Raw genomic sequence first — 25,455 nt, 5'->3', positions numbered from 1 at the left:
AAAAATCTCCCTTGTAGAAGATAAGGCTGCCTTTGCCCGCGGGAGCCAAGCCTGGATGACACTGAGTGGCTATAAATCACTTAGGTCACAGGCATACTTCGAATTGGGGTACTCCAGGAAGACCAAAGAACAATTCTTAAAATACAGACCAGGGATCCTTGCACCATGGCTGAGGGAGAACTACCACATGCAGACTATGCGGCAACAGTACTGAGAATACGGTATACCTAATCTGCACTTGTACTAACTTAAAGGAGGTAAGGGTAAGGGTTGGACTACTAAAGGCGCACTTTAACGAATGAGGGATTCGAACTCGGAGACAGGCAGTGATTGCATGCTTTGACTCCAAGGACCCATTGCTAAATGGGAAGCTAGTGAAATGTTTGTCACTAGTAGAAACCAAGCAAGGAAGAGCAGCACTCCTTGCAAATGCAAAAACAGAATGAGGTAGTTTCAACTCACACAACTGAAAACTTTTAGTACAGACATTCGAACCTCTTCAGAAAACGCCAAACAAGGCGCTTTTACACTAGAGACTTTTATGTTTTTAGAAACGTTAAAAAAAATGGCTCCTTCCCCTTCCTCTCATGATTCTTTATCTACTCTCTCTTGTCTTACGAAGCATGAATATGCTATGTGTGCTTCTTGTAATGGTTTTAATTAATCAAATACAATAAATTATTACAATCTCTCTAGATGTCAGTAAGTGGGGGACAACAGTATTTTTATGTTTACTAGAAAAGGGGAATTGGGATGTAGAGTTTTAATGTTACTTTCCCTTTCCCTGTTAGTCTAGTTTTAAATTATAAGAATAAGGGATGTGTAGTAATGGGTATGTATTATAGGTCTGACATAGAAAGTACATAGGATAGAATGTTGTGGGGGCTCCTTCTACTTAATACGCTGTATGGAATTTCCCGGAATCAGTAGTGTTCATGCTGCACTGCGATGTTATTGTGATGTGTACATCCTTGTATATGGAATAAAATGTAAGTAAAGAAGATACGTGCACTTCATCTCTGCAGAAACCCTCTGGGGTTGCTCCTTGGACATTGCGTAGCAGATTTTAATTCAGTGCATGAGCCATCAGGAGATGGTCCATTTCTACACTGCCTTCCCTTTCTTGGTTCCAAAATACCCCACATAGAGATGGTAATCTGCAAGGAACTCTTTTGTGCAGTCATGGTAGAACGATAATGCTCTTTTTGGGTCTAATTGATGGAGTAGTTTTAATGGTAAGTAGATTCATAGGACAGTTGTATAGCCCTCTCAAAGGGAGCGCACATGAGAAAGGGGAGTACTAAATATAGGTCTCACTTAGGCATGATGATGGATAAAGGTGGGAGGATGTGTTGGAGACCTTTCAAAAACCTATTCATAATAGGGGATTTGAACAAGGATGGCTGATTTTGTCACCACAGAAATGCTGAAATGGCCGAAAGATAGCCTTTTAAGTTGCCCCTGAAGGGCATGAGAAAGAAGAAACTGAAGGACCAGAGATAGGGGGCAGAAACGGAGTTAACTGTGTCTTTCTGCACACCATGCCACAAACTTTCCCCAATAGCAGGCATATATGCCTTGGTGGAGGGACGACTGGCTACAGAGATAACATTACAGACTTCAAGCTGTCAATTGTCGCAGCTTAATCTACACACATGAAGGTGAATTGTTGACAGGTTTGGGTGGAGAACCCCAGGCGGCTGCTGCAAATCAAGATCCTCCCGGAGGAGCAGTCTGATCAGAGGACCAACGACCATGCTCAACTGCTCAGGATACCAAACTCACTGAGCCCAGTCCAGAGCTACAAGGATGACTTTCGCCAGGTCGTTCATGATCTTCTTAAGAACCCTGGGCAGGAGTGGTATGGGCAGAAAAGTGTACAGGAGGCATGAGCTTCACTTGAGATGAAAACATCCTGAGGGAGAACCCTCAAAACCGCTGACATTGAAGGCTGTCACTGGTGGCGAATCAAGGCTCTTCCCACTGCTGAAAGAGACCTTGCACCACCTCCGTATGGAGATGCTATTCATGAACCGCTAGGCATCTTTGGCTGAGTTTGTCCACCCTGGCATTCAGGGAGCCCGACAAGTGTTGAACCACCAGGAATATGCCCTGCTGTTCCAGACATGTCAAAAGATGCAGGGCCTCTTGACACAGGGTCCACCATCCCACACTTCTCTGCTTGTTGCATTATACTTGGCGGTGGTGTTTTCTGTGACCACCTTCACTAGACTTTCCTTGATGGAGGGTAGAAAGGCTTTCAATGCCAGTCTGATCACTTGGAGCTTCAATAAAGTGATGTGGAGCCCAGATTTCGCTGGAGACCAGAGGGCTCTGATCTCCACCTCTCACAGATGGCCACCCCATCCCAGGAGTGACACATCTGTCACTGAGGTTAGATCTGGTTGGGTAAGGGAGAGGGGTCTGCTGCTGACCCAATCGCAGTTCGTTAACCACCTCTGCAGATCCTTTGCAGTACCCTCCGAGATCTGGACCATGTCGGAGACATTTCCCCTGATTCTGCGCCCACTGGAAATTCAGTTACCACTGCAGAGCCCGCATGTACGAGCAGGCTTGTGTCAAAAGTCGGATGCAGCAGGACATAAGGTCCAGCAGCCTCAGAGTCAGTCTCACTGAACCCTAGAACAGAGGCTGAAATATTGGAATCATAGTCTTAACACAGGACCCCACGTTTGGGAGGATAAGCCAGAAACGTTACCATGTCCAAAACAGCTTTGATGAAAAGAAGCGTCCCAGAGGGAGTCAAGTATGTCTTCGGCATGTTAATAGTGAAACCCAGTGAGTGCAGGAGGTCCGCCATAGTCTGGTGGTGAGAGACGACTCCCTGGGGCGAGCCCGCCTTTAACAGCCAATTTTCGAGATAGGGAAAGACTGGCACCCTGATCTCCGCAAAATAGCTGGCCCCACTGACATCAATCACCTTGGTGCACACCTAAGCAGCGCTGGTATGGCCAAAAGGGAACTTGCTCACAGCCCACCATAACCCACAGGCAGGACGGCAATGTGAAGGTATGAGTACAGCAACTACAATGCCATCATCCAGTATCCCTATCTGATCGTAGACAGAACTTGAGCGACAGTAGTAAATGGAGAGGGCGCAGATCTAGGATAGGACAAAGCCTTCTGTTCTTCTTGGGCACCAGAAAGTAGCGGGAATAATAACCACGACCTACTTCTGGTATTGGCACCCTCTCCATGGTTCTCTTGGCAAAAAGAGCACAACATCCTGTTGGAGTAATGAGAGATGGTCCTCCATCAGCTTGTCACAAGTGGATGGCATGGGTGGAGGGGCAGTCACGAAGGGTAGGGAGTAGCCCCTTTGAACAATCTGGAGGACCCAGCGGTCTGATGTTATCAACCTCCAGTCAGTCAGGTGATGGCATATCTTGCCTCCCACTTGTTGCCCATAGTGGTTGAAGTATATTTTGCAACAACAAGGGAAACCAATTAAGTCGAAAGGGACCTTGGGGAGAATGCTATTCAAACAGTGGTCCCTTTAGGGAAAATATACATGGTGAATAAATATAGACTCAGTCATGGCTATATTATTTGGACTTGCACAGCTGGGCAAAGGTCTAGTATTTACTTTGCAGTGGAATATAAGTAATGTTACACAACAATTCACAAAGTGGGGCACAAGCCTGCACCCTACTTAACACATGTGCAACAAACATTCAATAACAAAACTGGAACAAAAGGGCTTGTAGGCAAAAGCTTGAGGTTTGCAGTACCCGTAATTACATAATGTCAAGGTACGGCAGAACATAACAAACACCTTTACAGTAGAAGTACACAACGTTTTGAGCTTGTATAAGGTGTTATGAGAAGTCGACGGCACTTCGATACGTTATCTTGATACACGGATCATCATCAGGACATAGATATTATGCCTAACAATTCTGGCCTCAGATGCCTAGCAGGAAGAGAGGGGAGAAAGGCCAAGGGGATTAGGAGTAGTGAGAGAATGACAATATAACACAGTTCTACAACAAAAGTGGTGCTTAGGTTCACTCTATGCACAGTCGGTGTTAAGATTAGTCTCAACTTGTCATTTGTTTTTTTCGGTATTGAGAATCGTCTTACTAATCAATTGTCAAAAAATCGATAGGTTTATTCCTCTGCTTGATATTAGCAGCCCGCAGAGAGATTTGCAGGCTGTGGAATAACCCTGAGCCACTACAATATGAGATCTGGTTGAGAGCCGTATTGAGCATGGGGAGATTGGACCAAGGGGAAGGGAGTATCTGGACACCGTCAAACATCTGGGGTACAGAAATGAGGTTGATCTAAGTACCCGCGGTTCAATGATAACACCAAGCCTCGCACAAACGAAGCTGGTCTGGCTGGCCTAAAAAGCAAATCCAAGAGCATGGACTTGGGGTGCCCAGTTCGGAAAAAGGGTTTCTATGCGAGTTTGCAGACTTACGCCTAATTGAACGTAATAATACATGTTGCTAACATTTCCAATCGTACACTGTACAGTAATATGTCACCCTTATGACCGCTGGTATAATTGTAATGTAATATCTTTGATTTCCATGTCACGAGTCCCAGGACTCACATCACTCCGTTACCGGTAACCTCGCCTCCAAGATGGCTGTCATTACCTCGGAAATCCATTGACCTATCCACAATGGCCAACGAATCTGCAGTGTATTAGCCAGCGTAGTCCCTACTTGCTCTCCACATCCCATCACGTGGTCCCCCCTTGCACCAATCACTTGCCCATTAATACCCTCCGGCCGACACCAGTGCTGAGAACACTCCCCGCAGACACCGCTACTACGCCGCTGCACCTTGAAACTGCCCAGTAAGTTTCATACCCTCGCAGTATCGCTCGATCTATCACCTAACCCCTCCATTCTGAAACCCGTAATCCCTTCCTTCCCATTAGGCCATTATGCCGGTGCCTTGTCACCTTGGCTCTAATTGAACAGACCCTCCAAGTACAGGATCAGGCACCCACCCCATTGGGTCGCCTTCAGGTCTATTACTAGGTAAGCGCGCTCTCTCTCTTAGGCCTGCCCTCCAGTCATCCAACCCGGGTTCCCTATTAACTCCGTCCCCTCCACACAGGGCAAGAACCACAGAGGACTACTACATCCATGATGCAGTAACTACTGCTGCAACCATCCTTTTGCCCACTTATCGGTCATGATCCTTAAGTAGCGGTAATACGACACGGCTCCAGCCTTTGCTTGAATGTCCGCCATTCCACCACGGCTCCATAACGCGTTCACCCTCGTTATTATTCCTTCATGCCGTACCTTAGCACAATCCTATGATTATGATGCGCTGTATAACGGTAATCCAATGGTTTTTCCGGAATTAACTGCAGCCCCTGCTTGCATGTCAGCCATCCCACCATGGCTCCATAACGCGTTCACCCTCGTTATTATTCCTTCACGCCGTCACCTTAGCACAATCCTATGACTATGATGCGCCGTATAACGGTAATCCAATGGTTTGTCCGAAATTAACTGTATAAAATGTTTTGTTAATTGATCAACATAGTATGTTCCTCGTTCCTAGCTGACCACCACATTTTAAAGTTACTGCTCCGAGGTTATCTCACTCTTTTATATCACGAGTCTTCGCAATTATTTGCAGTCACTCTCAGGAAATGTGTCCTTAAACATCTAAACACAATAATGCATCGACGGTGCATCGAGTAAACCTAAGCACCACTTTTGTTGTAGAACTGTGTTATATTGTAGTTCTCTCACTACTCCTATTCCCCTTAGCCTTTCTCCCCTCTCTTCCTGCTAGGCATCTGAAGCCACAATTGTTAGGCATAATATCTATGTCCTGATGATGATTGCTCAAGAAACCAGAGGAAAATGAGGTGTGGGTCTGTCACTGACATTTGTAAGTGCAGGAGCCGCAGGGCTTACAATCAGCCTTCCTAGTAGACACACCTGCCACACCAGGAGATATGTCTCCAAAAACCTAAAAACAATGTCGAAAAAGAGAAGTAAAAAAATGGCTGGGGGTACCTCTCTCCGGATCTTCAATGAATGGAGCAAAAAGAATAGAAGTGACATCAGTGCTCTGGGGTAGCGCCTATATAAGTAAAGCGCAAGTCACTTCTGGTGCGGATGACATCGACAACACCACACAGAGCTGAATTATGCTGCTTACTGGTGCACAGGGGTACTGCTCACGAATAATGACTGGATCCAGTCTGACGCTAGGGGATAATTCTAAGGGAAGGAATCTGCGGCTAGAAGTCTCTATCAGATGTGACGGCGTAAGCGTAGCATTTTGAGGCATTCCATGGTTCGTAAATCTGGTAATGCTCCAAATTTCATGTGTGCATGAATTGAGAACACCCACACTCCACATATGGAATGCCTTCCCAGCACAGAGTAACACAAGGCTTCCTTGCGTTACTCTTGAATTACCAAACCACGCAAGGTGGCTTAGCGTGGCTTGGTAAATCTGACTTAATCCCTTGCATTGCTTCGTGTCACCTTGCTTTACACAAGGGCAATGCAAGGGTTTAGTAAATCTGGGCCCATATATCATACTTGAGAAGCTTATACATTCTAGCGCATCAAAGAATAGAAACAGAACTATCTTAATCACTCTCGAGGTCTGAATAAAGCACTTTAAAAAAGGGTATTACATTTTGTTTAATTAATACAATCCCCTTAATTAGAACTAACCTGGACATATAATATCAGAAAAATCCCAAACCCCCTGCATTACAAATGTTGAATAATTGATTAGGATAGGATAGACCATATCAAACTTTTTCCATCATTGGCATGGTTTTCACCAGGAAGCATAGTATGTGGGAAATACTATTGCAAACCTGCAATAAATCAAAGGCGAATTCTTCATGGACTCACTGGAGTTAAGAAGGATCAATGCTTTGAGACAAACAAATTCCTTCTGTTGCAGCTTTAGTTCTCGAAATCTTGAAGTTGCAGCTAGTAACATGTCAAAGATTTCATGCAGTCCTTCCACACATTTCTCTTCATTCCTGTAAAATAAAAGTAAGAATTCTTATGTTAAAAACGCAAGTGCTAATTACATTGTTGTCACCTTAGAAATTTGTAGCATGCAACATGGGTATGTTATTGCACTCAAACATTTTCAAACATTTGGTCATGCTCTCAATAGCTGAATGGGGGTTATCAATACAGTCAAGCCTTTTGTTTGAGAGAGATGTTAATTTTTTTACAAATATTTCCAGGCATAACATAAGGAAAAAGGTAGGACAGACAGAGGGATGATATTTTGTTTTACTTTCAGCGAGATGTAAAATTATTAGGGGTGTAAATGGTCCAACACCACAACTGGGACCAAAATATTCTACAGTAATGACACATAAAGATAACAAATGGTCTTCTTATCAAAGAAAGGATTCCATTGGTGAATTGATGTTGTGTTAAATTAAATAATCAACACTGCTGAACAAGTTAATACAGAAAATAACGGAAGGTTGAACCTATACACTGAAGGTGAATAGAATGTAGTAAGCTAAAGTAGGTTACCCCTCAGCCATTGGCTAATGTAGGTGTCATTCACATATTGACCAGTCGGTATGCATCAGCCATTGGCTGATGGTAACTGTTGGTTATGACTCAGAACCAGAGCTGCTGCACGTCTGCACAGTGGGAAGTTGCTGCACCATAGACAAGCCCCTCTGTGCCTGTCCGCATCTGGTTGACGCCAGATGCATGCCCTTTTCAACATGGATCTATAGGTGAGACTGACATGCCCTCACTCCTTCTCTCCTTCAGGGGCCCCTTTATGTCTAGTGATAAATGCTGTAAGGCCACTCCTGTTACCAGTGAAAGTCCTTTTTCCTACTTGCACTCCAGGTTCTTGAGCGGCCTCAACAAAAGCCTGGAAGAAGCTACCACCATCTTGGGGTCAATTATTAATTCTCCATTGAGTCATGTGACTTCTAGTCTAGCCATGGGCCCCCCTGCTCAGTGTAACACACAGCTAAATAGTATTTGTTCCTACTTTAATACAGGATCTTTCTCTAAGCACAATATACCAATGTGGGACACTGTTCATAATTTAACCCCAGATCTATGATAAGGAAACTTGCTCAATGTCTCAACAAACCCATACATTTCGATTGCCATTCCATGGGGCTAAAAAGGTATTAGTTTGGAGAGTCCTCACAAATACAGAGGTTTGCTAATAACTTCGATTATACTCACCAAAGTACTCTGGTAGAAAACATTTGCACCACCAGATATGACATTCTTCTATTTTGTATGGCTTTGTAACCACCGCCCCTCTGTGTCGAGTTTTGATCTACAGACCCTCCTGGGATCTACAGACCTCCTGTCTCCTGAACCTGTTTCTGTTGGCGTTTATGACTCTGCACTTTACCCCAGCTAACCAGTACTTAAGGGCTAGTGGTCTCTCCTTAAAACATGGTAGAATTGGTTTTCATCCAATTGGCCTATTTAATGTACTTCTAAGTACTACATGTGCTTAGGGCCTATAAATTAAATGCTACTTGTGGGCAGCAGCACTGATTGTGCTACCCCATCAAGTAGCACATTAACATGTCTCATGCCTGACATTGCAGCCTGTGTGTGCAGTTTTTAAACTGTGATATCAAACTGGCAAAATAAACCTTTTGCTAGGATCAAAACATTCCTTTTAAGTACATATAATTAGGGCTCCAAGTTTATGGTATTTATGTTTTTAACATTTCCTTCTGCATTTATCCATATTTATTTTTGGGCCATTTTATCAGAATTTATCTACATCTATTTTGTGTTCCATCAATAAATGAAATGGTAAAATGTTATAGTTCCACATTTGTTTAGCTAATAAATGTGCATTCATACTTTGACACCTGTCTTGTCTTAGAAAATTAGGTAGCCAAATATTACATGACAATATACCCACAGGTAAAAATTAGCATTATACTACAAATGGATGTTGACATATGTTGGTATTTAAGGAAATCTTATACTGTTTTACAACTCCCCTTGCCATCTGTCTGCTCATCTGTTATGCTGGAATTAATGAAAGTCAGTATGGAAAGTCACTCAAAAGAAACCCCATTTTCTATATCTTTCATTTTTTTTATTAAATATAGACAAAAAACATACTGTTTTCTGTCTGTATTCATCTGTAAAAATCATTAAAAACAGAAATCAGGGAGCCTTACATATAAGTCATCCTTAGGTCAGGCCCTGAACAGCACGGAGAGTATGGTGCATTGTTTAGAAAAGTGGACATGACTTTTAACTTTTACATGTCCTGGTAGTGAAAACCCCAAAATGTGTTTTTCACTGCTTCAAGGCCTACCTCTCCTGAAAGATTACATTGGGCTACCTTATTACATTTAATAACTGATAACTTCCAATTGGGAGGAGGTTGACGGGTCACATTTTGCATCTAGAAGAATTGTAATTGAAAGCCTCATATAATGGTAAAGCCAGAGGGTTAGTCATAATTCTTTAAATGCCATTTTTAGAAAACTAAAAATTAAACAAGGAGACCCCTCATACCATAGATGCATTCGCTATTTTCAAAAGGCTACGTAATGCATCCATACATTTCAAAGTCAACAATGGTTGAAGGTGTTACTCTATTTCTTGTTTTAATATAAAGAAATCCTCTCGCTAGTGTATCACACTTGCTTGCAAATATGTGTCAGGTTTCCAAATAGCATAACATTTACAAATTAGGGTTGAGACGGAAAGCAAGCAAGAAAGTGGCACACTCAAAAAAGACAGAAGACCATATGTTTTCTATGGGCTTGTCCATTACCCAAATTATTTTGATTCCAATGTGCAAGATATTGATTTACATAAATAGAGGCTTAAAACCACCAAAACAAATACACACACAAAGTCTCACATAACTAATCAGTGCATAAATTAACATCTATTTGCAGATTTTTTTAAATAACAAGAAAATATATAACCAACATAAGTGTCCAACATTTAAAGTGTTATTTTTAGAAAATTTGCCAGACTGAAAACATATAATTAGGGCATCCCTTATGTACTGAAAATTACAGTCACCCTGATATGTTTGTAACTCAGGCGGTATATATATCACCCTCTATCTTATAGTCCTTCAGAAACCAAGATGTCCCTATGGGATCGGGCAAACAACAGCAGTTTAAATGAACATGGAGTAAATAGTTATCAATTCTCTCATTCTTTTCCCTGATGAATTAATAATATTTTCTAGACACTGAGTGCCCTCAAATTGCTAATGCATCTATGGTATAAGGGGTCTCCATTTTAATTATTTTTATTTTCAGTGATCCCACCCCTCTTTACCTCAACGGGATCTCTCCCCTTTTTTGATACATACTTTTAGAAAGTTGGACATTTCTTGTCCTAACAATCTGGTGCTGCAGCCTGATCCTGCGTCACATGACTAGGTGTAGCTGGCAGTTGGTCTTTGTGTATTGCTTCCAGATAGTGAGACAAAGGGAAACTTTGTGTTGGCAGGTTTGACCACTCAGAGTTGATGAGGAGAAGAAGCTGTCACCTACCACACTTGCACATCACAAAGGCTCTACCTGAGTACTCTCACAAAGGGCGATTGACATTGGTCTTTTGTGACCCCAGACGAGCTGGGGCCAGGACAGGGATGACACCTCAGGGGGATGGAAACTTCTACAAGCTTCCTCTAATAAAGTGGACGATAAATACAAATATTGGATGCTTAGACCCAACTCTTCATTACATTTCTGGGCCTGTGAACTATGCCAGGAACAATGACTGCTGAGCTGTTGAAAGGACTGCCATTCTGCTGGACAGCTGCCCTGCTGCCCTCTTTCCTAGATGAGATGACCTGGACCTTCAACTCTAAACCCAGGGCCCTAGAGTGACTTCAAGGGCCTGTTGGCTGGTCTCTGATCAGAAGCCTCAGGGACAGAACAGGCTTCCAGCAACTGTAAATCCAGCACCTGGACTATGCCAACTATGAGTCCTACCCTCCCAAGTGGTGCGGCACCAGTCCTGGACCCTTGGAAGTGGGCCTAAAAGGTGCTCTGCCAGCCATCTGTGGATTCAGTAGAACGTACACATCTTCTTCGTGGCCCAGTGCATCTCCCACAGAACCGGCGCATCGCCTCTGCAGTGCTGACCCCCCCCCCTCTCAACAAGGACTTTGCTTTGCCCACAGCAGCCCATCGGAACTGCAGCTGCACAATGCATTTCCTCACACAGACATCGCCGTGCCCACTGGAAATGCCACTGTGTGAGTCATCTCTATGCAAGGAAAGTGCATGAGCACACATCATTTGATATCTAGACAATGCAGTATTACTTATATGTGGTGTACACCAAGCACCTTAGGGCATGCAGGAGAAACTAAAGCATATATATCAGTTACAAGCACATTTTACATTAGTTAGTGGCTGGGGTGGTCCTTCATAGAGACCAGCGTGTACATTAAGCCAATGGGGATTTCAGCTCTGTGACCCATTATTAGACGATCAACAACTAGGTACGGTGTGTTAGTCCAATAAATAAGTTCTGGCAGCGCTATAATATTGACTAGTCCAGCAAATCCCGAGAGGGATCTGTATGCTCTTCAGGTTACGCAACTGCACAGGTAGGCCAGAAGGGGGTCCCAGATGTCCCTTGGGCACAACAACGATGGCAGAAATCCGCATAAGTGGTAAGTTGATCTATGCAGAATATTAAGTCAGCGAGCCAGTCATTAAATTAAGGGGTGGGCCCCCGGTCCCACCTGCATGCCACTCTCCTCTTTGCTAGTAACAGGCTTAGCACAAAAAATGTCTGTGCGTTACTGGCAGATCCTCCGTGTACCCCATCAGAGCCACCACTGGCGAAGCGGGGACGGGGAAGCCAACTATCTTGAACAAGACCTCCAGTACGTCCACCCAGTATTTACGCACCCCCTCACACAGCACAAAGCATCCTTGACGTGGGACTCCGCATCTCTCGCAACAGGATTACGGTACTGTGTTCAATGGACCAAAGCGAGTCACTGTAGCCAATCCGCACTCCATAGTGGTTGGACTTTGTCCCGGTCCGGTGCGACCAGCTAACCAGAGTTGGCGCATTTTGCTTATTGGCGCTATTTTCGCTGACATTTTTTTACATTTTGTATTTTTGGTTCTAATGATTGCATTTTTTTAGTTTTGGTCTTTATTTTTTTATTAAAACTTATTCTATTTTTCCTAATTTGATGTGGGATTTTTCTTGTGTAGTCTTTTCACTTTATCACCGTTTGAAGTGCTGCATAAATACTTTACACACTGCCTCTAAATTAAGCCTACCTGCACTGTGCCAAGCTACCAGAATGGTTGAGCACAGGTTAATTTGGGGTCTGCTTGTGAATTCACCCTGACAAGGATTGTGGTTCCTGCTTGAGTAGGGTTTTTTGTCCCCCTCAACTAGTAACCCAATTTACCACAGCAGTGGCCTATGTGGTTGTGATGTCCCCATTAATTTTAAAATACACAATTAAAATATAACTTCTCCTCCCCAGTGAAAAGTGAAACTCTGCAAAATTGAAATAAATGAAGAGTTTTTCAGATCTGATATATATAAGGACGGTTTTCGATTTGTCTGTGTTCAAATAATAGAAGGGTAAAAAAGAGATCAAATGCAATGAGCCACCTTCAATCTAAGCGCATACACATTTTGTTTGTGTTAAAGACAGTCTGCGTCATTTTAATAGAGGTCCTTAGGCTCCTGATTTTTAGGAGGGTGTTGTGTGTTTGTATATGTGTACCTATGAGCCCGTTGCATGGGGGATGAGTTTGAGTGTTCTGTGACTTTGAAGACTTACAATTTGAGTTAGAGAAGAGTGGCGGTATTGAACTTTCCCAAAAATAAAGGATTCCTCATATGCATCTCAGGCGATATAACTATGCCATTCTTTATTTCCTGGGTAGTGGGCATGTCACTGACAAAGACTCTTCAACTCTAAGCCATGGCTTGGAGTTTACTCTCCAACACATGGTGGCAGGTTAGCTATCCGAATGAAGGGTGATTGCGAGAAATAGTAGCACCTGAGATGTGGGCACTGGCAATGACCGCCCACTTTGGCAGTATAATCCAAGTGCCCACATTTGGTGCCAGGTATTCCGACACTAGAGATATTCACTGATGAATTTTATAGCAGTGGGTTTCTCCTGAAGTCTCCATTGGTGGATGATCTTTGGAGGAGAAATCCATGCAACATTAGCAGAGCACTCTAATGTAACAGATTTCTTACTAGCAATGTTTTGCTTAGGGTAGAAATGTATGGTAAACGTTAAATATAGAGAGCGGGGCTGGTATCGGCCACACCAGACGTATGGCGGTCATGCCGGCCCCCTACGACCAAACAGGGGCGGGTTTGTCGCGCATAGTAATGACGCGACGGCCCCGCCTCGCCTACCATTGGTCGGAAATTCGGGGGTGCACCCCGGAAGCAATTACAATCACTTCCAGGTCGCACGTCGGAACAACGCCATGCCGGTTAGAACCGGCCTGGCCTAAGATAGGGGGGAAAATAAAAGGGTGGGGAGCGAGAGAGTCTGCCTCTTTGCTCTCTACTCCCCCAGCTCGCCACATGCGATATCAGCCTCGCTAGGAGGCGGTTTTTTAAATTTCTGTATTTACTGTTTTACAGGTTACCTTACGGGAAGCTGAGGAGGATTCGTATCGGCAAAGATTGGATGCTCACCTCACGGAGGGGCATCTTGATATTTTTCCCCTTTTGTTTTACAGGCAGTGACTCGTGGCGGGGAGAAGCGCACTCGATTCTGCTCAGTGGAGTCGTGCCTTTCTGTATTTCGGAGGTGGGATGGAACTAGATGTATCCAGTGCCGCCGGGGTTCCGGAGCTCATTGCGGCATTTGTTTCACTCGCTCGGGAGTACCAGAGCGGGAACCGCTGGAATCCATAAGTAGAGCGGGAGAGGATTTCCCGCCTGAGGTGTTTGGAGCGGTGTCGGGGCGGAGGAACATTACCCGTGTTGCAGCAGCACGCTCGAGGTGGCAGCGCATCTGTGGTGACGCGCACCGTTGTGTGGCATTACCCATGTTGAGGTAGCACGCTCGAGGTGGAGCGCATTTGTTGAGAGGGTGCAGCTCGGGGTAAGCGCGCACACCATTTGTGTGACAGAGAAATCATTTTTGTAAGGTGCAGCGCTTTTGTGTGGATGAACCCTTTGGTGGGAGCATTTACCACGTGTGATCAGCTGTGGGTCTGCACGGTTTTGTTTGTGGGTGTGGCTGCGCTTGAGGTGATAGAAGTGCAGCATGATTGTGGAGGCACAGTGAAAGGGGAAGGGGTCATCATTCGCCTCATTACACCCTCAGCCACGCATAGGGGCCACACTTGATCTGTTTATTTGTGATTTTAGGCAATAACAACAGCGCTTCCTGTACTTTACGGACCGGCAACTAATCAACAGCCAGAGTTTGGGACAACTTCTTTTTTGGGGTGCAGTACATAGGAGGTCTTCGGCGGGGACGCAGGCGAGCCTGCATTACGGTGCTTGTGGGAGCCACGCGGGTTGAGAATACTCCCTGACCCACTGGATTAGCTGGTGTGGAGTCGCTCTGGTAGGGTGGGTGCTTGTTGCCGCTCTGTACCCCCTATGTGTATAAGGTAAGGGCTTGGACAGTGTTCCAGGCCATTTGAAGTGTAGTGGTGTGAGTGAAGCGGACTGCCCCAAGGGCGCCTTTGTACTGGTAGGCATTTGTTAGCAAGTTGGGGAGTTGCTAGCACTGTCACAGTAAGCATCATTACCGTGTTCTATTAAAGATAATGGCCAGTAAGGCGAAACGAGGTGAGAAGCCTTCTCGCATGGAAAGGCTGATGCAAACCATGATGCCCAAGATGATGAACATGGAGGATAGATTGAAGAAAGTAGATTTTTTTTTTGCAGAGTTTTATATAGCGCGAACTAGACCCGAACCGAATCAGGTATCAGAGCGCTTTACATAGCACCAGTTACGTTACACGGACACACTTTAATTTTTTTAGGCACGGGGAGATTAAGTGATTTGCCCAGAATCACAGGAGGTTTTTGGTGTCGTTACCGAGGCTCGAACCCAGATCCCCAGGTCCGAGGTCGAGCACCTTAGCTGTTAGGCCAACTCCTCTCTAGATGATATGGGGTTGGCGCTGGCAGATCTCAAGGAGAAATTAAACGGGCAAGAAGGGTGGGAGAAAGGCCGAGACGTATAATAGTGGCCCCAAAAAGGTTTTGCCCACCCCTCTAAAAAAAAAGAGTGGAGCCAAGAACGGAGTGCCAAGCACACCTGTTTTACCAGTGCCTGGCCCCAGGGAAGAAGGTGAAGAACCAGGCCCATCAGGTGCGGTCCCTCAGTTGGGGGCGGGTGGTCAGCCAACACCAGGGGGGGAGGCCCCGATGGCTCCTGTGGAGGGGACCCCCATGGGTAATAATCCACAGGTCCCGGTTGCTCCTATGGGTGGAGTTCCCATTGGTATTAGCCCGCATGCCAAAGTTGCGCCTAAGGAGGGTATGCCAAGCGGCAATGGTCCAATCATACAGGATTTAGTGTCCAACCTGGCAGTTTTTCTCCCTTGGTTGGGGAAAGTGGGTAATTGGTCTCCAGCAGCTGGGGCATCTGTCAGTGATGAGGATTTGCTCACTAGAGGTGTGGCGCAGCGGCCAGGGCGACTGACGCCGGACATTGGGGATCATGGTTCGATCCCCGGCACTGGCGGCAGGGGTCTGCCCAGCACCATGTGACTCTGGGCAATAGCTCAATTCCCGACGGCCCCCAGCGCCGGGATGCCTATGGGTAGCTGTGCGCTTTACAAATACTGGATTTACAAATATTGGATTTAAGACTAGGCAGATAGTGACTCAGCTGGACGGGGGACAGGGGAATACACCTGGGAGCGGGCTAGGTGCATCATCCCCTGTCATCCCAGTGGGAGGGGCTACCCCAGTGGAAATCAGCAAAGACCTACCAGCAAACAACCTGTGTTTTGACGTGGTGAAGAAGAAGCTGACAGAGACAGCTGGGGCAGCTCCAGCAGGTAAGCAACAGACGCTGCCTTTGTTAGGAGTGGGGGAGGCTCGCACCCCCAGGGAATACTTGGTTAGGCATGTCACACAGGAGGTTAAGGAAAAAAATATAGAAGGGGAGTTTTGTCAATATGTTTTCTTTGCTGTTAGATGAAATGGAAAGGGAAGAGGCCAAGAAACAGAAGGACTGGATGCGCCAGAGAGAATGGGCTAATGAATTACTCAAGTATAGGATTGAGGAGAATTTAATTAATTGGGTCAAAGGTTTCTCAGTTTACATGGCAATCATGGCAGACCATTTCCCCAATATGCAGGCAGAAATGGTATGCTGTTTATGTTCATTTCACCTAACTGAGAGTACTACACATGGATGATGCCAGTAGTTGTCTAATTGCACATGATGTTACGCTTTAGAATGTCTTCCACGGTGTCATTGTAACTGCATTTTGTTATACGGAGAAATTTGAAAATAAAGTTAAAAAAAAAAAGAAATGGCTTGCTACCAGAGCAGGATCACTGGGGTGCATGTCAAATTTGGGGAGGTGGGATGGAAAGAGTATGACAAAACTTTCAGGAGAGCGAACGCGTCCGACCCCTCACTTTCTTAGAACCAAATCGATATGATTGTCTGGTTAGACCAATTTGGGTGTGGGTCCCAGGAGATGCCCAAAGTGCAGTCCTTTCAGCCATTTTGCCCCTCCCCCCCCCCCCGGGAGTTCCCATGCTGGTCCCAGCAGCGCGGGGGGGGGGAGAAAAGGGACATTTTTGGATTTCAATAGGCACACATGTACTAGAGCCACAGGCATGTGTGAGTTTAAACACGCATGCTCTTTCGGTGCCAATCCTTCTCACTCTGAGTCCAGGTGTTTCAAAAAGTCAAAGGACAAAGGGAGAAAGAAGCAAGAGTAAGGGTATTGTGTCACAGATAGCATGCACCCATTAGAGTTACGGCATCGACACCATGGTTAAACAGATATCCTTATCATTCAAAGGCAAAATTGTTACTAGATGGTTTCAGTTATGGTCTTAGGATCCCCGCGCCAGATTATGTTAGTACACCAGAATGCAAGAATCAGCTCTCTGTAAGGGATAACCCCTGTGTGGCGGCAACAAACATTGAAAAGGAGTTGCGTTTGGGCAGAATAGCATGGCCTTTTGACAGCATCCCAGTAAAGAATTTTGCCTGTTCCCCCTTATGTGTGGTTCCTAAAAAAGAGAAGGGGGAATTCAGGTTGATCCATATCCTCTCTGCACCTAGGGGGATATCCTTGAATGATGCCATCAGTGAAGAGTTGTGTAGTGTAAAATATTCATCTTTTGACCAAGCGGTGGAGATGCTCAGGTGTTTGGGACCAGATGCTTTACTGGCAAAGTCAGACATTGAGTCAGCTTTCAGCTTGTTGCCAGTCCATCCATCAGATTTCCACCTACTGGAGTTCCAATTCCAGAACTTTTTTACATGGATATATGTATGCCCATGGGTGCTCGGTCTCCTGCACCTATTTTGAGAAATGTAGTTCATTTTTGGAATGGGTTTTTAGGCAGGTGACAGGGCACCAATATGTTTTGCATTACCTTGCTGACTTCCTTCTCTTGGGGTCACTGGGCTCTTGGGAATGTGGGTGGGCACTGCAGGAATTTTGCACGCTCATGCGGGCTTTCGGGGTCCCTTTGGCACCTGGGAAGACAGTTGGGCCAACAACAGCGATAGAATTCTTGGGGATAGAGATAGATTCCATCCAGGGTTGTTTTAGGTTGCCTGAAGAGAAGATTGTTAAATTCAGGGCAGGGTTGCAGCAATGTTTGGCGAAAGACAAAGTTACCTTGCACCAACTGCAACAGAGAGTAGGACAACTGAACTTTGCTTTGCGGGTTATCCCTATGGTGCGACCTTTCTCGAAATCCATAGCACAAGCCATGTCAGGCCTCAAGGAGAAACACCATCACACCAGGTTGTCAGCTGAGGTTCAGCAGGATATGCGGATAAGGTTGGCATTCTTGCAGGACTTCAATGGCAAGGTAGTGTGGCCCGGTCCGCTCACAACTTCGGCAAAGTTGGGTTTGATGACTGACGCTGCTTTTAGTGAGGGATTTGGTGCTATACTCGGTATTGAGTGGGTGGCACAGCGATGGCTGGCATGGTGGGTGCAGAGCGGTTTGACAGCAAATATTGGTTTCTTGGAGCTGTTCCCCATCTGGGTGGCGCTGTCAGTCTGGCCAGAACAACTGTGTAATCAATCTGTGGTGTTCTGGTCAGATAAAATGACGGTAGTGGAATGCATCAACCAGCACGCATCACGATGTAAGATGATCCTCTGTTTGTTGAACGAAATAGTATTGTTATGCATGAGATTGAATATGCAATTTAGGGCGAAGCATGTCCCAGGGGTACTGAATCATGCTGCTGATGCACTCTCTCATTTCAAGATGCAGGTTTTCAGGGAACACCTCCCGAATGCAGTCAAGGACACCACACGCTTCCCAGAACTACTTTGGCAGAATGGTGCTCCCAACTACCGAACCTCGTGGCAGCTAGTCTAGTACCCAGGACCAGGAAGGCATATGAAGGGGTGTTTGGTTCATACTGTACCTTTTTGCAAAAAGATGGGTCTAAGAGGTGGCATGACATGGGGCGGTTCTCGCTTACCTTGGGGCTCTGCATGAGGAAGGGCGGTCAGCGGCGGCAGCTAGGCGACATGTGGCAGCAATCTCTTTCTTTGCACAGGCTAAAGGAGTAGGCGATCCCACCAATAGTTTCACGGTCAGGAAAGCTTTGAAGGGGTGGCAGCGCTTACAAGGGGCTGAACCAGACACAAGGTGACTGATAGGGGTGGATATTCTAGGGTCTTTACTGGAGGCCCTACACCATATTTGCCACTCCACAGACAAAGCCCAGTTGTTGGGCGCTGCCTTTACATTGGCTTTCTATGGTGCGCTGACAATTGATGAACTGGTAGCAAAAAACAAACAGGATGAACAAGGGTATCTGCAGTTTGACCGCGTTAAGATCCAGGGAGACTCCTTATTGATATCTATTCTGAGGTCAAAAACTGATCAGGAGGCTCGAGGGGAAGGGGGAGGTGCTACATCGGGCACGTGGTAATGCATGCTGCCCTATCACAAACATGGAGGCATTTCTGAAGGGGAGACCCAGGGACAAGGGGGGCTTTGTTAATGCATGCTGATGGTACCATACTCATTCAGGATAGGCGCCGCCACCGAAGCGACAGCAAGGGGCTTTCACGGGAGTGATGTGCAAAGAATTGGCAGATGGTCCTTCAATTGTTACAAGCGCTATGTGCGGCTGCACATGTTATGAGTATGACATGGGCCTTGTTCTGACGGGTGATTTTTATCTCTGCTCAATTTTTAGTTTCTCAAGCCTGTCACGCAGGGGGAACCCAACAGCAGCACAGCAACAGAATCAATCAGCCACAGGACAAGTACACGCTCTCAAGGAAGGACCACAGGTCATTTGGGTGATCGGTCATTCATATGTGCAGCACTTGAATAAGTTTTTCCTTACAGGCAATTATGAGTCCTGAGTAAGGCAAGCTGGTTTTAGGGTGTAATTTCATGGTCAGGAGGGGTCTCCGCTTCTGTCAATTCAGGGGGGCGGTGCTAGACTTGTTGGGCAGGAGAAGTAGTCTTCCTAACGTTATTACCCTACATTTGTAAGGGAATGATCTGGTAAATCTGGGTAGAAGAGAGCTGATAGAGACTCTACTTACTGAAGTGGGTTGACTAGCAAGGACATGCCCGGGGTGTACCATAGTTTGGTCATAAATGGTGCCAAGATTTCGGTGGCGGGGGGTGAGTCTGTGAGGTCACTAAACCATTCGGTAAGGAGGATTAATAATAAAATGGAGAGATATTTCAGGGCCCTGCATTTGCAAATGATCGCCCATGGGTGCATCGGGGGGAGCCATGCTTCTTAAAAGATGGCGTACATCTGTCTAACCTGGGTAATCAAATCTTCATGGAAAATCTGCTAGCTTGGTTGGGTGGTTTAAGGATAGGTCATGACCTTGCAGTGAGGGTAGGGGTGGATTGACAGTCGGTCAACTATGCAGGCCTGTGGCGGTAAGGTCATAATTGGTGAGCAGTAAATTTAAGGTCTTTAGAGGGCGGCACCATTCTTGAATGGGGTTGCCCAAGGGGGAGGGACAAGTGGTCCCTCATAGAACTCCAGGGGCGTTACAGCCGGTTGGCTGGATGGGTGCGGGGGAGTGGGAGTTACGCTTTCCAGTAGGCTGGTTGGCCACCCAGCACATGCACAATGGCACAAGTAAACGGCGCATAACTTCAAGGGCCCCTTATGGAGATAAGCTACAGAGTGTATGGGGTGACCGGGGGGGGGAGTACCCTCACGGTGAACTTGAGGTTGGAGGGCGGGCATAATTGATAAGGATCTGCCGCCTGTTATTGACCTTGCCGTAGGCTCAAATAGGGATACGCAGAAATTAGATGCTATTATGATTATTTTGAATAAGGTATGTTTATATTTGAATAGGTATATCTTTGTATTAAAGATATGTTAAGGTTAGCAATCTGACATCTGTACCTATCAATGTAATCAATGTAAGAATGTTTTCTGCATATTATGTAAATAATGTATACTAAAGGTTTAAAAAAAAAAGTTTGTTATTTTAATAAAATTGGGCCAGGGGGGTTTCACGACTCCCTAATCCAAAAAACTAAATTCTAGTAGTAAACGTGTTACTATCTGGGTAATGAGAAGGGAGGAGGGGGTCTAGGCTGTACCTGGCCATAAGGACTTCCGTCTGTCGATGAGACAGCAGTTTTGTAATTGATTTGTTGTCTTATTTCTCTGGCTTGAAAAAGCTTCAACTGTGTTACACAAGCCTTTATATCCATATCGAGAGGTCAGGCTGCCATAGCCACTGGTTGTTGTATGTGACATTCACATGTTGATCATCCATTCAGCCAGAGGTTCACTCAAAATGTCAATGATCGCTTTTGGAGTTTTCTCATTTTCTGTCCTGCTGACATTTCATTCAGGAATTGAATTGACTCACTTACGGAAGAGCAACCACTCCACCTTAAAGTCGAACTCCAGAGAAACGGCCGTGCACCCCGTCCCACATCAGACCTTTCTGAAGCTACTCTCCAGCATGGCACACAGGTAGTGGGGTGAAAAACACCACCGTGCTTGCACTTTGGGTAACTAGACTGTGACTCAGCAGAAGCATTTGTAGCACCCTCTACTGCCACGTGGCATGTAGCTTTATCATGAAAACGTGCGGGTATCACTTACCCTCAGGTTCGAGGGTAGCTAAGTACCAGGAACAAGCTTTGGGAGCAAGTGCCACTGCCTATACACAAGCCCTCCATGTAGCTGCTGTGCTAAGTAATGCAGGTAGTAGGGCCAGAGGCATTTCCACAATTCCCTGCACATAACTAGACTGCAGCTTTGCAGCAGCATCTGTGCTGCACTCTGGAGTCAAGTGCCATCCAGCCTGTACCCACATCATACATGTGTGCAGGGGATCCCCGTCTCCACAGCTCTATGCCTTCCCTGTGGCTGCTGGAAAGAACCACCAAATTAGACGAGGAGCTTTATGAGCACATAGAGCAAGGTTGGGAGCAGAAGATTGAGGTAAATAGAAAAAAAACTATAACTATATGGCATTATTGTGTGTGTGGTGGTACATGTCTCCTTGTATATCAGAGAAAAGGTGTGTGGCAGGGTGCCTGTATTGCCGTAACTAGTGATCTAGCCCCTATATCTCAGATCACCAATGTCACCTAGTGCCCCCGCAACGCATTCTGGGTCCTCGTCTGAAGTGATATGGTCCAAGTCATAACAATTTTAATTCCTGACATGATATGATTTATTTTTAGCATCATGTATGTATCAACAGCATGATGGTGTCCACCCCTAGCATAATGCTGGCTCTGAAATAAACGTGGCCATTCTTTGCAAACTGTGGACACCTTTTTCATGATGGCGCCCACCTCTGACATAATTGTGGACCTGGCATTATAGTGGCAATTCATGGAATAATGGTGGGAATTCTTGGAACGAGGTGGGCAGCCATGGAATTATGGCGCCTACTCCAACCACAAAGCTGCATATTATTGAATATGTTGGCATAATGGATAACAAAGCCCACTTCTGGCCTAGTGTTGGCACTGGAATAACAGTGGTTATTCGTAGCCCATTGAGGACATTCATTGCATGATGTTGCCCACCCGGCAGCAATGGCATCAAGATATCTACTTTTGGCATAATGCTGATGTCAGCATCATGGTGGCAATTCTAGGTGTATTGGGGGCATCCTCACACATACACTACAAATTAAATTTAAGTAAAGATGGTGGGGATGGTTTGCAACAATGTTTAATGGGTTGAGAAAGACAGACCGCTTTCATCTTACCCTTTAATGGCAAGCCTAACCTGCCAACAATACGACATAAATATACCGAATAAGTCCCATTTATTCATCAATGTAACCACTCAAACATCCATCCAAGCGCTTACTGCTTCCCACCTCCATGCTTTTATCCACTCATGGACTCATTCTTACATCTATCCACCCACTCATCCACAGTACCAGGCAAACAAATTTGCCAATCAGTGAAGAAACACGTTCAATTACTATAAATCCAGACTGGCTTTATATTTCTAAACCAGAATAAAAGGGTTACAGACATAGCAGATACATTATTATCCCTGTATAGCTCTTGTAAACCATTAAAGCCTGCTCAGAAATATGATATTTGTGGGCAGAAAGTTCTTGCTGTACTATTAGAACCATTGCCTAGACGACTGCCGATCGGAGCCAGAACAAACAGAAATGAATTATACCACTCCTACGCCTCTCTTGCTTGTGTGGTTGTCCCTCCCGCTGTCCTCTCTCCCCCACCCCTCATTAGTTCCTCACCCCCGCCTCCTTTCCCTTCTTTATTTCTGCATAGAACTGTTTGTACTGTAGAAATCACTGTTTAATAAGATATTGTCCAGTATAAAAACAATTTATAGCTCTATTTTATCGTTTTTCCATGTACTTTCCAGTTTAAATCTCCAAAGCGAGATTTATCTATAAAAATACTGTGGCCTAACACCCAAACAGCTGTTGGGCACCTGGAAATACATCAACTTGCTGCACTCAAAAGGTTGCATTGTGGTGAACTTTCTAAGAACACAGATCTCAAAGCCATCGGACTCGGGTGCACTAAAAATACACAACGAAAAGACAAAAGAAGTTACCAAAAAAGCCGAAGTTAAGATTTCAATGCAAACGGAAATAGAATAGGAGTGCTTGGAAATATATTCCTCTCTCGTTTCTCCGTTGAAATAAGGATGTTACAGGGCTGGCCAATATAAGAGGAAAATGGAGATCATTTTTACTCATATTGCCATGGTGAGTGACGATAAACATCAAATACATACATTTAGACAATGCATCTAAACTTGGACTTCAGTTTTTAGGGGACAGGTAGTATCTACATTTCTAAGGAAAGATGTAGAAGTATCTAAACACATCCCATAATAGTCTCTTGGCAGTAAAACGCTCAAGTGTTGCAGATTAGTTTAGGAGAGTTAGACAAATTTAGTATAGGCACAGATCACGCAACCTGCAGCGGTTTTCCGGACAAAGGGTAAACACATGAGTAAACAAGTAGCTAGAAAGTCCGTAGGTTTGCTTTTGTATAGTACACACGCTCCAGGCATACAATTCCCCCCACCCACACACAAACTGATATAAATGAAACATGAATGCAAATAAGCAGACCAAGCAATATACCCACACATATTTAACACACAGACCAGCACGGCTTCAAACATAAGCACTGTGGAGAGCCACCCAGCTTCTACGTTCAAATGTATCTATTGCAACCCTCGAGGCCGGGCTCGCCCCAAGGGTATAAATAAATGGGCTGAAGGTCGCTCTGGGCCTTAGCCGAGATATAGGTGGTGTGTGAGCTTCAGCTTCTTCAGCAGACCATATAGGCCTGGATGGCCATTGCTCAGGCCACTTCACACTGGTAACGAGGAGGTATGACCCCTCACTTTAACTCTGTTGCAATCCTTGCTCCTGTGCCGCTACCAGCAGGGGCCGTCAACCGCACTGCTAACGCCACCCCTACCTCCAGCTCCAGCGCTGGGCCTGCTTGCTACCCATGGCCACGGCAATACCACAGCTGGAGATCTCCTGGTGCCTGCCCGCTTGCACCCTGCTCCAGGTGTATCGGACAGCTGTCTCTAGCTTCGTGTCAGCCATCTGCACGGTTTCGGCCGGTTCTACATTCGTTGAAGGATATGGGAAACCCAATAAACCCTTGTAGGTATGGGCAATGAACAATGCAATGTGAAGGAGTCTACAAGGGATTTTGTTTCCAGTGCCAGAGCGTGCCAGAACCTGCCGGATCACGTACTTCGCGGATCTCATGCTGGGAAATAATTTTGAATAACTACGTATTCCGAGAGCATTCCAACATTGATGCGGGATTTCTCTATCAAGAACATTAGATTTGTTCTGACAGATCGACAGCTTTGCGGTCCTGACAGCCATCCTGTCACTAAGGTCACATCCATTGTGTTTTCCCCATCAATCTCTACTTAAATAGAAGGGGCTTTTCCTGCATAAATCAATTGTCCCGATGATGGTCTTATAGACTTAAGCTGCAAAGACCGAAACGTCGACTTCTCCATCAACTCCAAAGAAATGTATTATCTGAAGAGTAAAGTTTATTCACTGTTGGTTTTAGTTGCTCTCTTTTATTTTAGGAACTGATGTATGTTATGAACTGTTTGTTTAATTGATCTAGAAATCTTTTCATGACACTTTGCTATTGATTTATTTTCTGTATATGTATGTATCCCCTTGAACTCATTTTTTATATATAAAATATACAAATTTTTTCAATACAATTAGGATTTTCCGTGTGCATTCTATTATTTATTATTTACTATTCATACACATTTGATGTTGTTGTCCTGAGGACACATTTGAGTTTGATCTTACATGACTCACTCACCGATTTGAATTGAAAAAACCAAAATCATACCAGAAACAAAATCCCTTGTAGACTCCTTCACATTGCATGGTTCTAAATTCGGGCTGCACCGTGCTCCTGTGGCTTCGGTGCATATGGCTTTCCACCTGGCTCGGCCTCGGTGGCTGTGCTTTTGTGATCTGGCGGTGTTAGGCATTTCCTGCTGCCCTCACACGCGCCGGCGTTGCCATTCACCCTACCTGCTCCAACTGCACTGGCACACTGCTCCTCTCCACCGGCCCAGGACCAAGCTCATGATGTGCAAAGCTGTCGGTAGACCTGCAGGTGGCATGCACCAGCAGCACGTGGCCAGGACCTGCAACTTACTCCCAGAGCAAGGGACCGTGCTTTACCTGGGTCTCCCTATGTATCCACCACTCTACTAAATACTGCCTATTTCGCCAGAGACAGGGTGAGGACCGTGCCTGGCTAGGCTGC

The 25,455-nt window shown here is 45.4% G+C and overlaps 1 protein-coding gene across 1 annotated transcript in view; it reads right to left on the bottom strand.

Moving 5' to 3' along the window:
- The window catches only part of ESR2 (estrogen receptor 2), a 1,269,185-nt gene that overhangs the window by 77,601 nt on the left and 1,166,129 nt on the right, over positions 1-25,455 (bottom strand). Inside the window, exon 8 of the mRNA XM_078660316.1 lies at positions 6,876-7,009. Within this exon, the coding sequence (XP_078516442.1) occupies positions 6,876-7,009 (134 nt within the window). The remainder of the gene's footprint in view (positions 1-6,875; positions 7,010-25,455) is intronic.

Source organism: Lissotriton helveticus, chromosome 9 (assembly GCF_964261635.1).
Source record: "Lissotriton helveticus chromosome 9, aLisHel1.1, whole genome shotgun sequence".
NCBI lineage: Eukaryota > Metazoa > Chordata > Amphibia > Caudata > Salamandridae > Lissotriton > Lissotriton helveticus.
This window is presented reverse-complemented; position numbering and strand designations above follow the sequence as displayed.